Raw genomic sequence first — 16787 nt, 5'->3', positions numbered from 1 at the left:
TCCTAGACTGACATCGTCCATTCCGTATCCCACATTGCCTCCAGTCCATGCACCTCTGCTTCGGCAGAGGAAAGGGTAGCCACAAAAAGACAGAGCAGAGCAGAGACAGGATAGGTCGAGCAGGAAAGGAATAAAACCCAAGAGTAGCCTAGCTTGCCCGTCAAGGCAGTGAGGCCACACAGGCTCAAGCCTCATCCAAGCAGGGAGCCCAGGAAAGAAGCTCGAGGCCCACAGCAGTGCTCAGTCAGGGAGCCTGGGTCTTAGTGCCAACTCATTCAGTCTCTTCTGAGGGAGACGCTTCGGCCAGGTGGAACTGACGTCTGGTCCAACCCGCCACGAATAGACATTCAAAGAGGAAGACATTGAGCATGGAACAGGAGACCACGTGCGGAGTTTGGGGGAGTTTTGTTTTTGTGCAGTGCTGGAGTTTGGACACAGGTTTACACATAGTAGGTAAGCACTCTACCTCTGAGCTACATCCCCAGTCATTCTTTTTTTTTTTTTTTTAATTTAAATTTTGAGAGACTCGCTAAGTCACCCAGACTGGCCTGAATTCTGGATCCTCTTGCCTTTACCCCTCAGTTGCTGGGATTACAGGTATGTACTGCCATTCTTGTTTTTGTTTGTCTGTTTTGTTTTTTAAATCAATCAGTAATTTACCTATTTTTGCAGGGCTGGGGATCAAACCCAGGACCTTGGTCATGCAAGGCTGGCGTTCTAATACTGAGCTACATCCCAAACCCCTATTTGTACTTCTAATACCTCCAGTGACCCACCTGACCCTGGAAGTTGGGCACAAAGGACACCCACCTTTGACCTCATCTGAAGTCAGTGAGGTGGGCAACATCTGGGCTATGGTTTGCACCAGACTGTTACAGGGCTGGGGATGCACTCTGGCAAGAGTCCAACTGACCAGAGAGCCAAAGTCCAGCTTGGTTAGTACGAGAACTAGGCGTGGTCTCCTGTGAAGCAGAGACATGGCCTAGGTAAGTCTGTGGGAACTCTGAGGTGAGTAACCCAAGAGACACAGGACATGGGCCTGGGCTGCACAGGCCTGGGAAAGGCCACCACAGTGCTGTGACACAAGTGCCCCTAGTGCCCCTGAGGGACTTGTTAGCAGAGTGCGGACGACCTACGTGAGTAGCAGCAGTTTGAGGTGGGAAGGAGACAGAGCACTGCCTGAAGAAGCATCTTCATAGAAGCCACCACTTCCTTAGGAAACTAAGGTGAAAAGATATCCTTTTGGCTGGAGGTATGAAGAAGCTGGAGCCAGGTTGGGGGAGGAGTTGATGCAGGCCTCTGTGGCTGTGGAACAGGGACCCACATTCCTTCCTGACTCATACAGGGGCAGCAAGACAAGTTTCACAATTCCTACAACAAACACTGGCTGCCAACTGAACTTGAATTACAGACTCGTCTTTCAGACTCGGCCCTGCGCTCTGGTGGAAAGCACATTCTCCAGCTGTTTCCAGGTCTGAGGTGCGATGGCAGGAAGAGGCTCCTCAGGGGCCCAAAATAAAGTAGCCAGGAGTCTCTGGTGCAGTCTGAAATCAAGAAAGGGGCCATAAAGGTGGGTAACAGGGTCACTGGGCACGTTTGCGGCTGCCTCAGCTACCCCCACGGCCTGGGCCAGTCAAGCCAGACAGCCTAGGCTCGTGGACTTGTCTCAGGTGTGTCTGTCTGCTAACTTGTTCAAACCACTATCACGTCAATACACTGCACACCAGGCTGGCTTCCACAGCTACTCGGAACCTTAGACCCCTCTTGCACAGGAACTGAAGCCTCAGTGTGGGCAGCCAGTGTCCCTACCTGTACCTTCTGAACTCTACACACAATGGGAGCTTAGCAGTGCCTGATGACTGGAGAGGAAAACAGAGCTACTGTCCTTCAGAGAACCTGCAATACCAAGATGGCCAAGGCTGCAAGGGAGACCAGATCTCAGACAGATCTGCCACTACTGCGTGGACAACCTAGATGATGTCCTGTGCCTGGGTCTCTTTCACTAGTCACAGAACCGATGACAGTGGTCCCACAAGAAAAATCTGGGTGCATGGAGGCCAGACCCCATGATACCTGCCATATGGACAGTCAGGCAGCAGGAACCTGCAAGTAAGACCAGCTGGACTCTGCAGAGTGACCTGCTCTAGCATGCATGACAGTTTCCAGGAGGGTAGCTGTGGGCCTCAGCTGGGCTCAACCCTTCACCTGTCCATACCTTAGGAATTGGCTTAGAGGTAACTCACGGGTTTCAGATGCATGAAAGAACCAGGACTGGTAGAGATCTTCACTGGAGAATGCCCTCTGCAGCCTGTGGAAACAACCTGCTCTGCCTCCCAAGCATTAGGACAACTGGCTGGGACCCTTGAAGGGCCAGGGGAAGAGCTGGAGCAGATGGCGGTGGTAGTGACATTCACAAAGCTAGGGGACATCTGTCTGAATAAAGGATTCACCTAGCAATAAAGGATCTCTCCTTTTATAGCAGTTGCTCTCAACCTTCCTAATGCTGCGGCCCTTTAATACAGTTCTTCATGCCATGGTGACCCCAACCATAAAATTATTTCATTGCTATTTTTTCATAATTGTGATGTTGCTACTCTGTTATGAACTGTAATGTTTGATACGCAAGCCAAGGAGTGGCGACCCACAGGTTGAGAACAACTGTTGTACACTTATCTAGAACTTCATGGGAGTGGAAGGTACGAAAGCCTCCAAATCCTGGACCGGCAGACTTGAAATCAATTTTGACCTTTTTAATAATAAAAAACCATGATAAACATTTCCATGTTTAGAAAAAGCCTAACATGGAACTGGTGAAATAAAGTGTGGCCCATTCACCCAAGAAAATGTGGTATGTCCATTAAAGTTGTTATAATTAAGAATTTGGGTGCACGGGAAGCAAATTAAAAAAGAAAAGCAGAATCAAAGCAGTATGTGTTATGTGTAAAGAAAACAGGCATGAAGAGCCAGGTGTTGCAGCACAGACATCCATTCCAACACTCAAAGGCTGAGGCAAGAGGATCATGAGCTCCAGGGCAACCCTGGCTCCTTAGCAAGAACCCCTCTCTGAGAATGGAAAAGAAAAGGCAATTCTCCCATTATTCCTGGGAATATTACTCAACAGAGAAAGTATTCAACGAAGGAGAAATACTTCCTGACTGTGTGCCCTTAGAGGCCACAGCTGTAAGAGGCCATCAGCCTCTGGGGAAGACCACGGATAGCCCTGCATCACTCCTCCCTTGTGGGTTCGGGCCTACTTTCCATTCAGGCCCTTCAAGAGTGCCGCTTGGATCCTTCTAGGTTTCCACAGCACAACTGCTACATCCTGTCTAATAGACCGAGGTCAAGTGTCCCTCACACTCTAAGGACACACAAAGCCCAAACCCCCTGCCTCTGACACTGCAACAGTGTCCCTGCAACTTCTATTGCTTAACTGGCGAGCCTGTGACCACATCCTCTCCCTCCCCTTTGTCCACCACTTTCCACCAGGCCCGATCTGATTCAAGATGGGTGTGCAGCCGATCATCCACCTGGAAGATTCTACTTGTGACTTCCTCATGGGTCTCAGGACTCCACTGCTTGATTGACAATTCTGGTCAGAAAGGCCTTCCGTGACCTTTCTGTCTAAATAGCCGTACCACCCCTTCCATTCCCTTACCCATTTTATTGCCTCCCAGACCTATCACTAGCTGCTAGCAGACATGTTTTCTGCTCCCTGATAACCAATGGGCACACTTGAGAGCTTTCTTTTGATCCCTGGCTCCTCAAGAGGGGCTACCATGTAGTAACTGCTCAGTAGACAGACGCTGACCCGTCCGAATACACAGGAAACATAGCCGAGGAACACACCAAAACACAACCGGGTCTGCCAACAACTGTCCCAGGTTAAGGAGTCTCATTCGTAACAGATGCCCGGGCACAGTGGTCAAGCCCTGCAGACTTCTGCATCTACACTCCTCTGCGGGAGAGAAGCTGGAAAAGCAGCAACCTTTATGGACAATCTGTCTCCCTCCCTCCGGCCCCCAAAGGCTCAAAAGACTCTCCAACCAAAAGGTAGACAGACTGGATGCATAATCAAGGAGCAAGGAGATCAGCACTCGGGAGACTGAGGCAGAAAGTTGGCCACAAGTTTGAGGCTAGCCTCAGTTATAGGCTACTTACCTAATAAGTTCCAGGCCACCCTGAATTACAGAGTGAGATCCTGTTCTCCAGCTCCAACTCAACCCAAAAGATACATATGTTGAAAAAAAAAAAAAGTCAAGTTTGTTCTCTCTCTCTCTCTGTCTCTGTCTCTCTCTCTCTGGTCAACTGACACAGCTAGAATTATTTAGGAAGAAAAGTTGCAGTTGAGAAAATGCCTCCATTAGACTACCTGTAGTTAGGTCTGTGGGGATATTTTCTTGATTTATTGATGTGAGAGGGTCCAGCTCACTGTGGATGGTGCCATCCCTGGACATGTGGTCATTACTTATACAAGACAGTGGGTGGGACAAGCCATGAGGAGCAAGCCAGTAAGCAGTGTTCTTCCATGGCTCCTCATCAGTTCCTGCCCTGATTTCCCTCAGTGATGGATTGTGACCTGAGAGTTGTAAGCTGAAATAAACCCTACTAAGACAGAAATTAATACCAGAGTATAGAGTTGCTATGACAGACCTGGCCATGTTGTTTTGGGGAGGATTGTGGAAGGAGTTTGAAGCTTCGGGCTAGAAAAGCTGTTGTGCTCAGAGCTCAGTGGGATGTACTGTGGGCTCTTGGAAGACAGTGTTGAGAGCCATGCGGTGATGAAGGCCAGGCTTATGAAGGTTTAGAAGGAAGCAAAGACTCTATTAAGAGAATGTGGCTCTGAGCAGCTGGGGCTGAAGAACTGGCTGTGATTAACAGGAGACAGAACCACTAAAGTGAAACCTTTGCTTTGTTGGACAACTGATGTTGGTTAGCTGGAACTGAAGAATCAGCCGTGAGTTAGAACAGACCAGCATCACTGAGGTGAAGTACTGGGAAGTATTTCCTTAAGGTCAAACACATAGAAGCTATAATCCAGAGGGGAGCCAAAGCTGTACTTTGTGTTGACAGTGAAACTTGGTAAGTCTGTTAGGTGCTTCTGGTCTTGAAGTCATGAAGGAGTCAAGGAGAAAAGCTGAGGCTTGGCACCATGTGACAGGGTTAGAGTCCATGAAGAGAGGCCGGGAGAAGCCACTGGTGAGGTGCATCCCAGTTGCAGTGGAGAGCCCAGCATGCTGGAGGCACAAGCACTAAAGTTTGACCACCAAAACCAGCAACAGGTGTGGGGTGCAGCTGACCTGAGCCTATGAGACAAGCTTCATGCACTATGGATGGCAGAGCCAGAGAGGTGGAGCTTCCAAGGCCCTCTGGAACCTAGAGGGTCATGAGTGGGTCCTGGACATCAAGCACTAAACTTATTTTAGAGTTGAGTTTTGGTTTCATTTTGGTCTGACTGTGACTCTGTCCTGTTTGCTTCCTCTTGGTGTAAGAAAGTATTTAACTTATTTTTTATTTTACAGGAGCTCAGTTTGGAACATTATAGATATTCACAAAGGGTCAGTTGTCTTTTTTGTCAACTTATACAAGCTATAGTTAGTTGGGAAGAGGACTCTCAATTGAGAAAATGCCTCCATCAGATTGCCTGTAGGCAAGTCTGTGGGCTATTCATTAATGATTGATGTGGAAGGGCCCAGGCCACTGTGGGCAGTGCCATCTCTAGGGCAGGTGGTTCCAGGTGGTGAAAAGCTGAGCAAGCCATGAGGAACATGTTGGTAAGCAGCACTCCTCCAGGTCTCTGCTTCAGTTCCTGTCTCTAGTTCCTGCCCCAACTTCCCTCAGTGATGGACTGTGATCTGAGAGTTGTAAGCTGTAATAAACACTGAGACATTTCTCTATAAATTACACAAAGTAAAGCCTGCTAAGACCATACTAGATATGGTGGGCCAAGACGAGGCAAAGCAGCATTTTGCCTATGGGGCACAGAAATGGAGCAGAGGTTGAAGGAAGGTATGAATATCCAGTTCTATGATTGATATACTTCTTAACACTTGGGCCCATTACTTACAAGCCCAGAGCTCAGTGGTCCTTGGAGATTCCACAGTAGAATGCACAGTGGGGCCTCACCACAGGAGTCAGTTTCTGACCAAACCCAAAAAGTAGGTTCCTTCCACACAGGCCTTGGACCAAAGCAGCAGGTTCTGATTGGGTTAGTGTGGCCAGGCTAACCCTATATAGATTATATGAATGGACTCAGTGTTTGCCTTTTTGTGACTAGCTTATTTCACTGAATACAAGATCTTCAGGTTCATCCATATTGGTACAGGAGTTCCTTCCTTTTAAAGACTGAATAACATCCCATACTATTACTGACTATAGATTTATTACTATATTATTACTATATTACTATGTTGAAACTGGGAATGTATATCACCAACTTTGTTTTCATTTGGCTGTTTGGCTCCAGGGCCATTTTATCAGCCTCTGCACTGGGCTGCTTATAGTAGTTATAGCAAAAACTGGAGGACCTCAGTTCCAGGACAACAAGGCAAAGGTGGCCCAATACCTCATCCTTCATCCAGACCCGTACTGGTGAGGGTAGGAGCCCAAACGATAAGAGGTATCCTGATACAACATGGAGGGCAGCCACACACAGGCATCAAAGATCCCTCTGGAGAAGACCTAGCCCTTGGCAACTGTTCCAGGCACAGTCCTCGGAAGGCCTGACTGGGGGGTGTGGGGTGGGCAGCAGCTACAGAGATGGAGAGACAGGGGAGATGGGTCTGGCTAACGGGAAAGAAGGGCCGTTTGCCCACCCACCCCTGTTATCACAATTCTATATGTTGTATATCACCACCAGTATCCTTCAACAAAACAGCCTTGAGCCTCCAAGGGTGCCTAGTCACAGAGCCGGGGTCTGTCCCTAGGAGGGGCCTGCTTCAGAACACACAGCAAGGCAATGACTTCACCTGGAGTGACATGTGAAAGACCTAAGGGATCATCAGCAGCTAACTGTCCAACCCTGGGCAGCTCTGCCTGGTGGACCCCAGAGTAGACGGACACCTAACACTACAGTTGGCCACTGAGCCATAAAGCAGCAACAGGAAAATGCCACTGCTACGCCTACAGGCGGGTTTGGTAACAAGATGTGCTGCTGTCAAATACACACACTGGGAAGTGTTTGTTACCAAACAGGTATGTGTGGAAAGGGTCACTGCTTGCCAGTTAATGTTTCTGAATTAGTCAGCTACAACTGAGTTATGTTCCAACATCCAAGAAGCGGCTGCCAGCTGAGTTGGCACTCAAGACTCACCCCTAGAACAGAGGTTTGCCCTGAGCAGCAGGAAGGTATAACTCAAATGCTCAGTAGAACCTGGTGCTAACCTGTCATTCAAGTTGTAGATGGCAACTGATGTTCAGTAAAGGCCTGTCGATGAAGCCCACAAAAGCTCCCCCAACAGCAGAGGCAGCCTAGGGACACCGTGTCCAGAGCATACCTGCTATCCCGAGGCACACGAGACAGTCTACAGTGCTATCTCCACAGGAGGTCGTCTAACATTGAGAAGAGAGTGTCCACCCCAGAGGCATCTCTCTCAGAATCATGGTCAGCATTCCATTTCTACAAATCAAGGAATCCAATCTGGGAATTCGGCTAAGAGAAGAGCAGCAGAAACTAAAGAACATGGCAGGGTTGACTAGGCCTATCTCCTGCATGGACCACCACAGAACAACCAAAATGACCCAGGGGACCCCGTCTGGCTGAGGCGTCATGCACACCCTTCGGGCCCTCTCACCCGGTGGGTCTTGCTGTAGGTGTAGAGGAAGGCCAGGCGGTAGAGACTCTTGTAGTGCTGCGGGAAGCGGCTCAGGCACAGGCAGAAGGAGGAGATGCACTGCTCGGTGAGGAACTGACGCTGCTCCTCAGCACCTGCTGGCAGTCCCTGGGGGAAAGCTGACGCCGCCGGCTCCCCTAGGGGGTCACCCCTCTTCTTCCCATCCCACAAGGGAGGTGTGGACACCGGGGGCTTGCTGGGGATGTAAGCAGAGGAGTCTGCTACAGGCTTCTGGATGCCTGGTTCTACAACCCGGAAGGCCTCTGTGCTCTCCAAGAACTCCTCAGCTTTTCCTACAGTTAAGAAGGAAGAGAAAGTCAGTGTGGCTTTAAGCTCCCTTCATGCAGTAGTCTATCACAAATGATGGGGACACGTCAGTGAGGTGACAGGGACAGCTGGGTTGATGCCCATGCTTGATGGGGACACAGGGTCCAGTGCTGGCTCTGACTGGAGCCCCTACTTGCTCTGGCCACATAGGTTCCTGCCCCAAGACACAGGTGGTCCCAGCTGGCTTGCAGCAGAGGGCCCAGAGGCTACAGAGAGCTAGGCTCTGGCTCCTACCTAGGGAGTATGGAAGGTGCCATCAGCAATGGTACTGGTACACAGGCAAGCAGCCCACAGAGGGGAGGAGCCATCACCACTGCTAGTCAAACAGCCAGGAAAAGGTTGGCCAAGTGCCACACCTGCTCCAGTGCTAGCACAGTACCTCAGCTTACAGCCTCCCCCAACATCCTGCTGGGGCTGCTGCAGGTGTGGCTAGTGTCTGTGCACGGCACCTGCTTGACAAGTCCAATACCTCAACGCCCAGCCGCGCTCCTCAGGGAGCACAGGAGAGCCAAGGATACGTCTCAAAATGGCAGTACCGAATGGCCTCATACCACCCCTCCTGAAGCACAGCCTCCTTGGCTACCCATGGAGGCCCTCTGGCTCAGGAAGCAAGAGACAAGGTGGCTTTTGGCCCATGGCCCTGAGGTATCCATGAGTTTGGCGTATCCTGCAGAGCCTGCCTGGAGAAGGAGCCAGTACCCCCTATTCTGAAGACAATCTATACTGTAGGTAGAGCCTCGACAGCCCTCCCCCTTCTGTGAGGGAGGCCTGGCAGTAGCTGAAACCTAATATGGCAAAGTCAGGAAGACCAGGACCAGGACTCCAAGTTATCCTCGCAGCAAGTACCAGCATAACTGGGCAGACCTCAGGTATGTGGCAAGATGATTGCTCTTTGTCAAGGGAAGAATTGAGCAGTCACTCTCCAGACTCCTCAGCTCCTGCTATCCCAGCTCCTCAGAACACCTCCTTTCCATCCACTTCAGTTGGACACACATACTGACCTCTGCCTGTTCCCACCTTACTCACTTGCCTGTCACAGATCTCAGTGTTTCCTCTCAGGTCTTCCTGCCCTGAGGTAGTGTTTGTAGAGGACAGACAGCAGACTGTCTCCGTGCCCAGCAGCCCAGCACTTACTAGGGCCTGTTCCCCCTACCATCTGCTCCTGCTCTGCAGAGCCAGTGCCTCACCCCAGCGCCCGCCCACCGCCTGAAGTAGACTGAAAGAGTGTCTGAACTCCTAAAGAGTCTCTGGCTCCTCTCTTCTGGGCTTAGGATGCTGTTTGGACCCCCAGCTTAGAGCTGGCATCCATCTTACAGGTGCTACCATCATCTTGCTCACAAGCACGTCAGGTTTCTAATGTGTTCCAAATGCGGCTCAACACAAGCAGTGGGAACAATGGCTAAGAGCCCAGCCTGAGGCTCCAGGAGAACAAGGGAATTGGATGACGATACAACCCTTGGTCCAGGGCAGGGAACAGGGGGCAGGTGGCAGAGACAACACCAGCTGCTCAGACATAAAGTCTCAGGAACACAATTTTTACGGAGAGCAGGAAGAGGAAAAGAATTCATTCAAAGAGGGTTCAGCACACACAACTGAAGGACCAAAGAAAATGGAATCTCTGACAGTTAACTCGGCTGCTCCAGTTCTGGGTGGCCCAAGGGGTGTAGGAAAGATGAGGTGAGCTGCCCCACCCGAACATGCAACTCCCTCTGCTACTGGGCCTCAAGATCACTAGACTCTTCCACTTCCCTGATAAAGGAAGAGGGTCAGAAAGCGCTGTACATCCACAGGCTGCTTCCCAGCTGGATGCCAAGTACTAAACACCAGCAGCATGGAGATGGGATGATCTGCTCCTCCTACCCAAAGGTGAGGGAAACACACAGTACTACACAGCCAAAACTGGATCACATAGGCCTGCCATGGTGACTGGCTCTATCTAGTGGGTTTCCTGGGAAGGGTGGAAGGACCTGCCAACCACAGGCAACGCCACTAAGCCTCTACTCATAGGCATGTGTGGCCTCGGTCTAGTGTTCACTGCACGGACAACACTGGTTACTGACAATTTCTACCTTGGGTTTTGCATACTACAGAGTGAGCTTGTGTTTAAGTGCTGAAATTCTAAGCAATGTTTTTCTCTCTCTAAACACACACACACACACACACACACACACACACACACACACACACACACACTCACACACACACACACACGAGTCTAAGCATGTATTTTGAAGGTCTGAGTCCTGCAAAGGTGAGCTTCAAAAAGGTGTCACAGTCAACAGTGTAAAAGTCTTTTCTCGAGCATTAGCAGACCGGCGTGAAGTGCGACAGCCTCTAAAAGAGAATGAAGGCCAGTCTCTCGAAAACAGGACCCTTCACATTTGCTGGACATTGTGGGAAGGAAGACGGCTCAGAGACAGGCATGACCCAGGGAGCAGACCCTGCTCCCTTCAGTACCCAGTGCCTGAGGTAGATCTGTTACTGTCACAGCCTGCGGTTAGTGGACACTGAATGCATGAACAAGGGCCTGCATCCCATGATATGGACTGGAGGAAGCAGCAGGCTGGTGGCTGGGCTGCCCAGAAGAGTGAGCCTGGAAGGTCAGGAGAATGCAGTAGACTTCAGTGCACACTGGCCTGCAGGTCTGGCTTTCTCAGGGAGGCTGAGAGCCGGTCAAGGGCTAGAAGTGTAGCTCAGAGTCAAAGAACTCATTTAAACTAGGGGAAGAGAAGGACGGGGGGCAGGGACAGTAGGGGACATAAAACCATAGCCACTGTAATGGTCTCTGGTTCTACCCTAACATTCCTTACCAATGGCCAGCAATGCACTACTGCCCACCTCCCCTCACCAAAACCAAAACAAAACAAAAAACCAGTCCTGATTTGAAAAGGCAGGATACTGGGTAATCCTTATCAGTTTAAAAGAGCCGTACCCTACACATGGAGGAGAGGCCCATATAGTTTGGATGTGGGGTGTACCCCATAGCTCAAGTGTTTGAACACCTGCTTCACAGCTATTTCAGGAAGTTGTGGAACCTTTAGGATACAGGCCCTAGCTGGAGGAATACTGGGTAGTCAGACCTCTCAGAGTGCTAGCCAGGTCCCAGTTCCCCTTTTGATCTGTCGAGACGTACCAAGTCTTGTCACAGTGTCAACTGCAAAGGACAGAGCTCGAGCTTCTGTAGACCATATCCCCTCAAACTGTGTGAGGGGAGCTCCCCTAAGCTGCTCCTGTCAGGTACCTCTGTCACAGCGAGGAAAAGTAACTAATACTGAGGTCCATGACGACAGCTGCACGCACAACCGTTCACTGCGTGGTGGGTCACAAGACACAGATGAACTGTCTCACTGTCCAAGAGCAAAACCAGTCATATTAAACTAGGAACGCTGTGCTAGAGTGTACAGAGCATGCTGCTTGTTGTCCTTCTAGTCCAGTTTCCTACAGAGTATCTATGCCCATTACAGACTGTCGACATGATGGGGCGGCAGAACAACTGCTGAGAAAGAAAGTGAGGCAATGGCTCTGCTTCGTTTTTCTTTCTGGTTTTCAGAGACAAAATCTGCTATGTAGCCCAGTCTGCTATCAAACTTGTGATCCACCAGCTGCAGCCTTCTTCTGAGTGTTGGGATTACAGGTGTGTATCACCATCCCTGGCTTTAACACTACCACCACCCCTGCCCCCGCCCCCGTCCTTTGTTGTTTCTTTAGACTAAGTCTCACTGTGTAGTCCTGGCTGGCCTCGAACCCACAGAAATCCACCTGCTTCTGCTTCCCAAGTGCTGGGAGTAAAGCCATGCACACCAAACCAGCTGGAACCTTGTCTCCTGATGGTGACCAGGCACAGGTGACTCCATCTGATGAGACTCTTGCAAGGCCAGCAGGGAACAAGGAGTTAGAAGAGTCCTACCCTCCTCCAAGTGGCTTTGGCCCCACTCCACAGTTCCAAGTGAGGCCCTAACTTACATAGACACTTGCTAAGGCCCAGGCCCCCAGAGCATGCAGGTTATCCCGCATCGAGCCCACTCAGAAGGCAACACAGAGTAGTGACTGAGGCTGAGCTCCTCACTCTTTCTCCATCTCAAGCTCTTTGCCCAGGAAATAGGAAAAGCCATGCTCTTTCCTTCTCAGGTGGCTGAGAAGGCAGCATCTGGCCTGGGACATCTGAATGTGGGACGGGGCTGTCTGGCAAGTACACACACGCATGTCTTTAGCAAGAATGGGGAAACTCTTGGGAAGACAGTTGAATGGATAGGGGCTTGCTGTGGAAGCAGGAGGACCTCGATCCAGACTCCCTAAACCCATGTAAAACTGGACACAGTAGTCAACATCTGCATCTCAGAGCTCCTGTGGCAAGATGGGAGGTGGTTACAGGGGAACCCATGAGAGCCCCCAGGCCAGTCAGCCTGAGGTACAGCGGCAAACAACAACAAGACCCTGCTCACACAAGGCTGAGGTGCGGACCTGTCCTCTGACCTCCACCTGTGTGCACGGCCCCCCACACCCACGCCCATGCCCACACATTAAACAAGAAAGGAAGCTTAACACATACATGGCCAACTAGCCCAGTCTGTGAGTGGCCCCGGGGATGCCTCAGCCTGCGCAGTCACACTACAAACTTAGAAGTGGGGCTCTGCCTGGGAATCCCAAGGGAGCTGGGCAGATCCCAGGCTTAGATCAGCACGCTGCCCAAAAAAGGCAGATTTCCCAACCAGGCTGATATGATTCAGACTGAAAAGAAAACATATTTGTGACATTCAGAATCCCAAGACTTTTTCTAATAACCATTCACGGGGGTGGGGGGGGGGGGGGTGGGGGGGGGGGTGGGGGGGGAGACACAGACACACCACACTGACATAGTGAACGCGGCTTTCCCAAACAAGCTTTATGTGTCATCACTGCATGACAAGTACAACAAAGCACACTTGGCACACTATGCTCGTGGCAACACCTTCAAGAGCAGCCTCATTTCATTCTCACATTCCTGGGGTTTGGCACGAGGCCCGTTCCTGTCCTACAGTGAGAAGAGAGGACCAGAAAGGTCAGCAACCTTCCCACTCACACCCCAGGGCACCAAAGCAGAAGCATGAAAACGGAAGCATGGCAGAGTCTAAGCTCTTTAGGGCCCAGAGTCCACAGTTCTTAGACTGCCACAGGAGATCAGAGCAGGTCCCATTTAGTAAGTTAGGTTTCTTACCTCTTTCCTCTGGGGGCCCTGGAAGATCTTTACCAGTTGGTCCTGCTTGAGCACTGAGCCCAGAAGATAGCCTCTTCTCTGCAAAGGGCTTCCGAGAACCCTCCAGCAAGCTTGTGGGCTCATTAAAGAAGTCCTGTGTTGAACTGGAGTCTGACAGGGCCACAGCTGTGCTGTCCTGGCTTCGGTCTGAAGGAAGGAGGGAGGAAAAGGCAGGAGTATGAACTCACAACATCTCTGGCATCAAGGGGTCTACCAGGGCTAGGTTCCCTCATGGCTCAGGACTGTCCTGCAACAGAGGTCCCTCGGTGTACCACTCTAACTCTGCTGAGTCCAACCCACCCTAGAGGCCCTGAGCCACTTAGAAAAGGCACCAATCTCTATGGTCGACCTTCCTGAGTTTCTCCAAACAATGCTCTGGCAACCTTGACTGGCTCTTGTGGGAAAGAGCCCTGATGTGCATTGGCTACTATGGACTATCCCTACAATGCTGATTTCAAGCTACAAGTGTGCTGCTGGGAGATGTGGCCCCGCGAAAGAGACGGAGCGGTCACCGTCACCGTCACCGTAGTGTTGCCACCATATAGACAGACGAGAAGCTGCAGTGGCAACGAATCAGCAAACATTTTTAGGCAGGTGTACGTTCTAGAATGAAGAGTCTGGATTCCTTTAAGTCTTGGACACAAAGGCACGTTGTACTCACTCCCTGGCTATTCTCAAGTCTTCACAGGCACTCTAGAAGAAACATTAGATGCAGGGCTGGGAGGAGGCTTGGTGATGCCTGGGAATGCAGGCCTAGGAGGGAGGGGCAGGCTTATCTGGACCCTTCATTGCTAATGAACAAAAGCTCCAGCTTTGGGGGACAGTTGGCAAAACCTGCTGCCTCCAACACAGGAGAAGGGAAAAGGAACACTTTCTGATGTAAGAAAAGGCAGGAAACCTACCACTAGGAAGGGACAGGGTCACTAAGAAAGCTGTACCCCTAAGATGCAGGACACAGAACCTTCCTAAGTCTGAGGTTAAATCAACAGAAAAAAGCCACCATTGTCTCTGCCCAGGCCAGCCAGCAAGTACCCACCAGCAAAGAAGCAGAGCAGCCTCTGCTGCAGGAGAGAGGGGCAGGCAGGCAGGCAGGGAGAGCCTGCAGAGGCCTAAAGTGGAAGGGAACCAGAAGGCTGAGCAAGTCTAATTGTGAGGGACTATGAGGCTGGTAGCACACTGAAGGTAATCATAGCAACAAATTGCAACCCAGCTCAAAGGCTCGGAAGCAGAACAGAAAATCTATTCCAGGAATAAACGTTATTTATTTCAGATAGTTTCTCTGATCCTACACGTGATATCTGGTATTCACTATAAAATTATAAGACAGATACACGTGTGTTCAGAAACAAATAAACAAAAACCCATACTGTAAAGAGGCAAAACAATCAACAGAACAAGAATCAGGGATGATCATGGACTATTTAAAATAGCAACAATTACTGTGATGCATAACTATGATTGGATGTTAAATCCAGCATAGCTGTAGTGGAAAGCCTGGACACTACCCCTGAACAGATGGTGAATTTCAGGAGTGAGCTGGAAATGACAAAGAAGAGTCAAACGCAGTTTCGAGAAATAAAACCAGTGAGAGAGATGAGATGAATGCCTTTGTCAGCTCCCCAGCAGACATGGTACAACTGGGATGGAGGGAGGACTGAAGAGATGGCTCAGGCTCAGAGCACGGCTGCTCCTATTTATAGAGGACTGGAGTTTCGTTCCCAGCACCCCACAGTGGCTCACAACCACCAGTTCCAAGGGATGTAGCATCTCCTCTGGTCTCTGTGGGCACGAGACAGTCATATTGCATATATATATAGATATATCTATATATCTATATATAGATATATCTATATATAGATATATAGATATATCTATATATCTATATATATAGATACACACACACACATACATATGCACGCACAATACTCATGCACACAGAAAAAATAAACTTAATTCCTGGTACCACAAACTAGTTAAATATGAGTAATCCAAATTGGGGGGCAGGCAGCGGAGGAGAAGCAGAACAGAGCACCCATTAACTCATTAACCAGAGTCCCAAAAATGAGAGCAGCAGACAGTAGGAACACTGTAAGAGACAATGACGTGAGCACCTGCCCAGCACGTGCAGAGCTCTGGGTCTGCCCAGCACGGCAAACACGAAACAAAGCCACAGAGTCACCAAGAATCTCAGCAAACACTAAGCAGGGAAAGGCCCTCGACACATGATGGAGGGGTCACATACGAGCAGACTCAGACTGCAGAAAACCAAAGACAGAAAATCTTATGGGAATTCAGCAAAAGACACACAGGAACAAAGGAAGAATGACAGAGGCTGGAGGGATGGCTCGGAGGTTAAGAGGGCTTGTTGCTCTTGCAGAGGACCTGGACTTGGTTCTTAGCACTCACATGATGTTTCACAATAATCCATAACTCTAGGGCCAGAGGGTCTGACACCCTCTTCTGACCTTCAAAGGCACCAGACCGAACACTCATAAATATTAAATAAATCTTTTTAAAAGGTGAAGAAGCTGGGTAGAATATGCCTGGGAGGCAGAGATCTCTGTGAGTTCAAGGCCAGCCTGGTAAGCAAGTTCCAGGACAGCCAAGGCTACACAGAGAAACCGTCTCGAAAAACCAAAAAATAAAACGTAAAAATAAATAAAACCCTAAGAGGAGGAGGAGAAAAAAAAAAACATACAAACTTCTGATCAGAAAGCATGCATCAGATAATATTTTTGTGGGGGATGGGGCATAAGATCGATTCTTTAATCAGTAAAAATAACTTTCTAAAAGGCAAGAGTAAACAAAGGTCTTTGGCAGATAAGCAAAATCTGAGTAAATTCATTATCAGCAAATATGAGTCATATGAAATGTTAAGGTGGAACAAATAAGAACCCAGACAGGAAACTGGACCTGTATAATGAAATTAAGCACTCTAGAAATGGCTAGTGTGATGCTAAACATAAAAGACCTTCTCGCTGGCTGTGGTTACTCACCTGTAGAACCATCCCTGAGGAGGTAGGAGCCGAGACTGGGTGTCAAAAAACTAACCTGAAGGAAGAGCAGTGGCCTGGAGCCTGGTGAAGTACGTAAACGTGAGTAAAAGAGCACACAAGCTCTGCACTGCAGTGAGGTAGTGCAGCGTCTTTAGAGGGCTGGTGGTGATGAAGGGTATATTCTGTTAGTCCTAAGGCATAAACTACATTTGTCTAACACATGAACAAGGGATCCAGTCTGTGTAGTTAAGGTGAGCAGCCGTGCTGGGAAACGGACAAGTATGTGCCCTCTAATCATCCTGAGGTCAGTTTCACAGGACTTCTGAGCACAGGGGCAGAGGCAGACAGTCCCATGGCTCTTCCATTCCTCCTTCAGAACCTTAGAAATCAAGTACTGGGGAC

The 16787-nt window shown here is 49.7% G+C and overlaps 1 protein-coding gene across 1 annotated transcript in view; it reads right to left on the bottom strand.

Moving 5' to 3' along the window:
- Cabin1 (calcineurin binding protein 1) overlaps nt 1-16787 on the bottom strand; it is a 130874-nt gene that overhangs the window by 43230 nt on the left and 70857 nt on the right. Inside the window, 2 exon segments of the mRNA XM_052744675.1 lie at nt 7791-8122; nt 13351-13536. Coding sequence (XP_052600635.1) covers nt 7791-8122; nt 13351-13536 — 518 coding nt within the window.

This window comes from Peromyscus californicus, unplaced genomic scaffold (assembly GCF_007827085.1).
Source record: "Peromyscus californicus insignis strain IS unplaced genomic scaffold, ASM782708v3 Scaffold_19__1_contigs__length_69161282, whole genome shotgun sequence".
Classification (NCBI taxonomy): domain Eukaryota; kingdom Metazoa; phylum Chordata; class Mammalia; order Rodentia; family Cricetidae; genus Peromyscus; species Peromyscus californicus.
The sequence above is the reverse complement of the archived record's forward strand: the minus strand, read 5'-3'. Positions and strand labels throughout refer to the sequence as shown.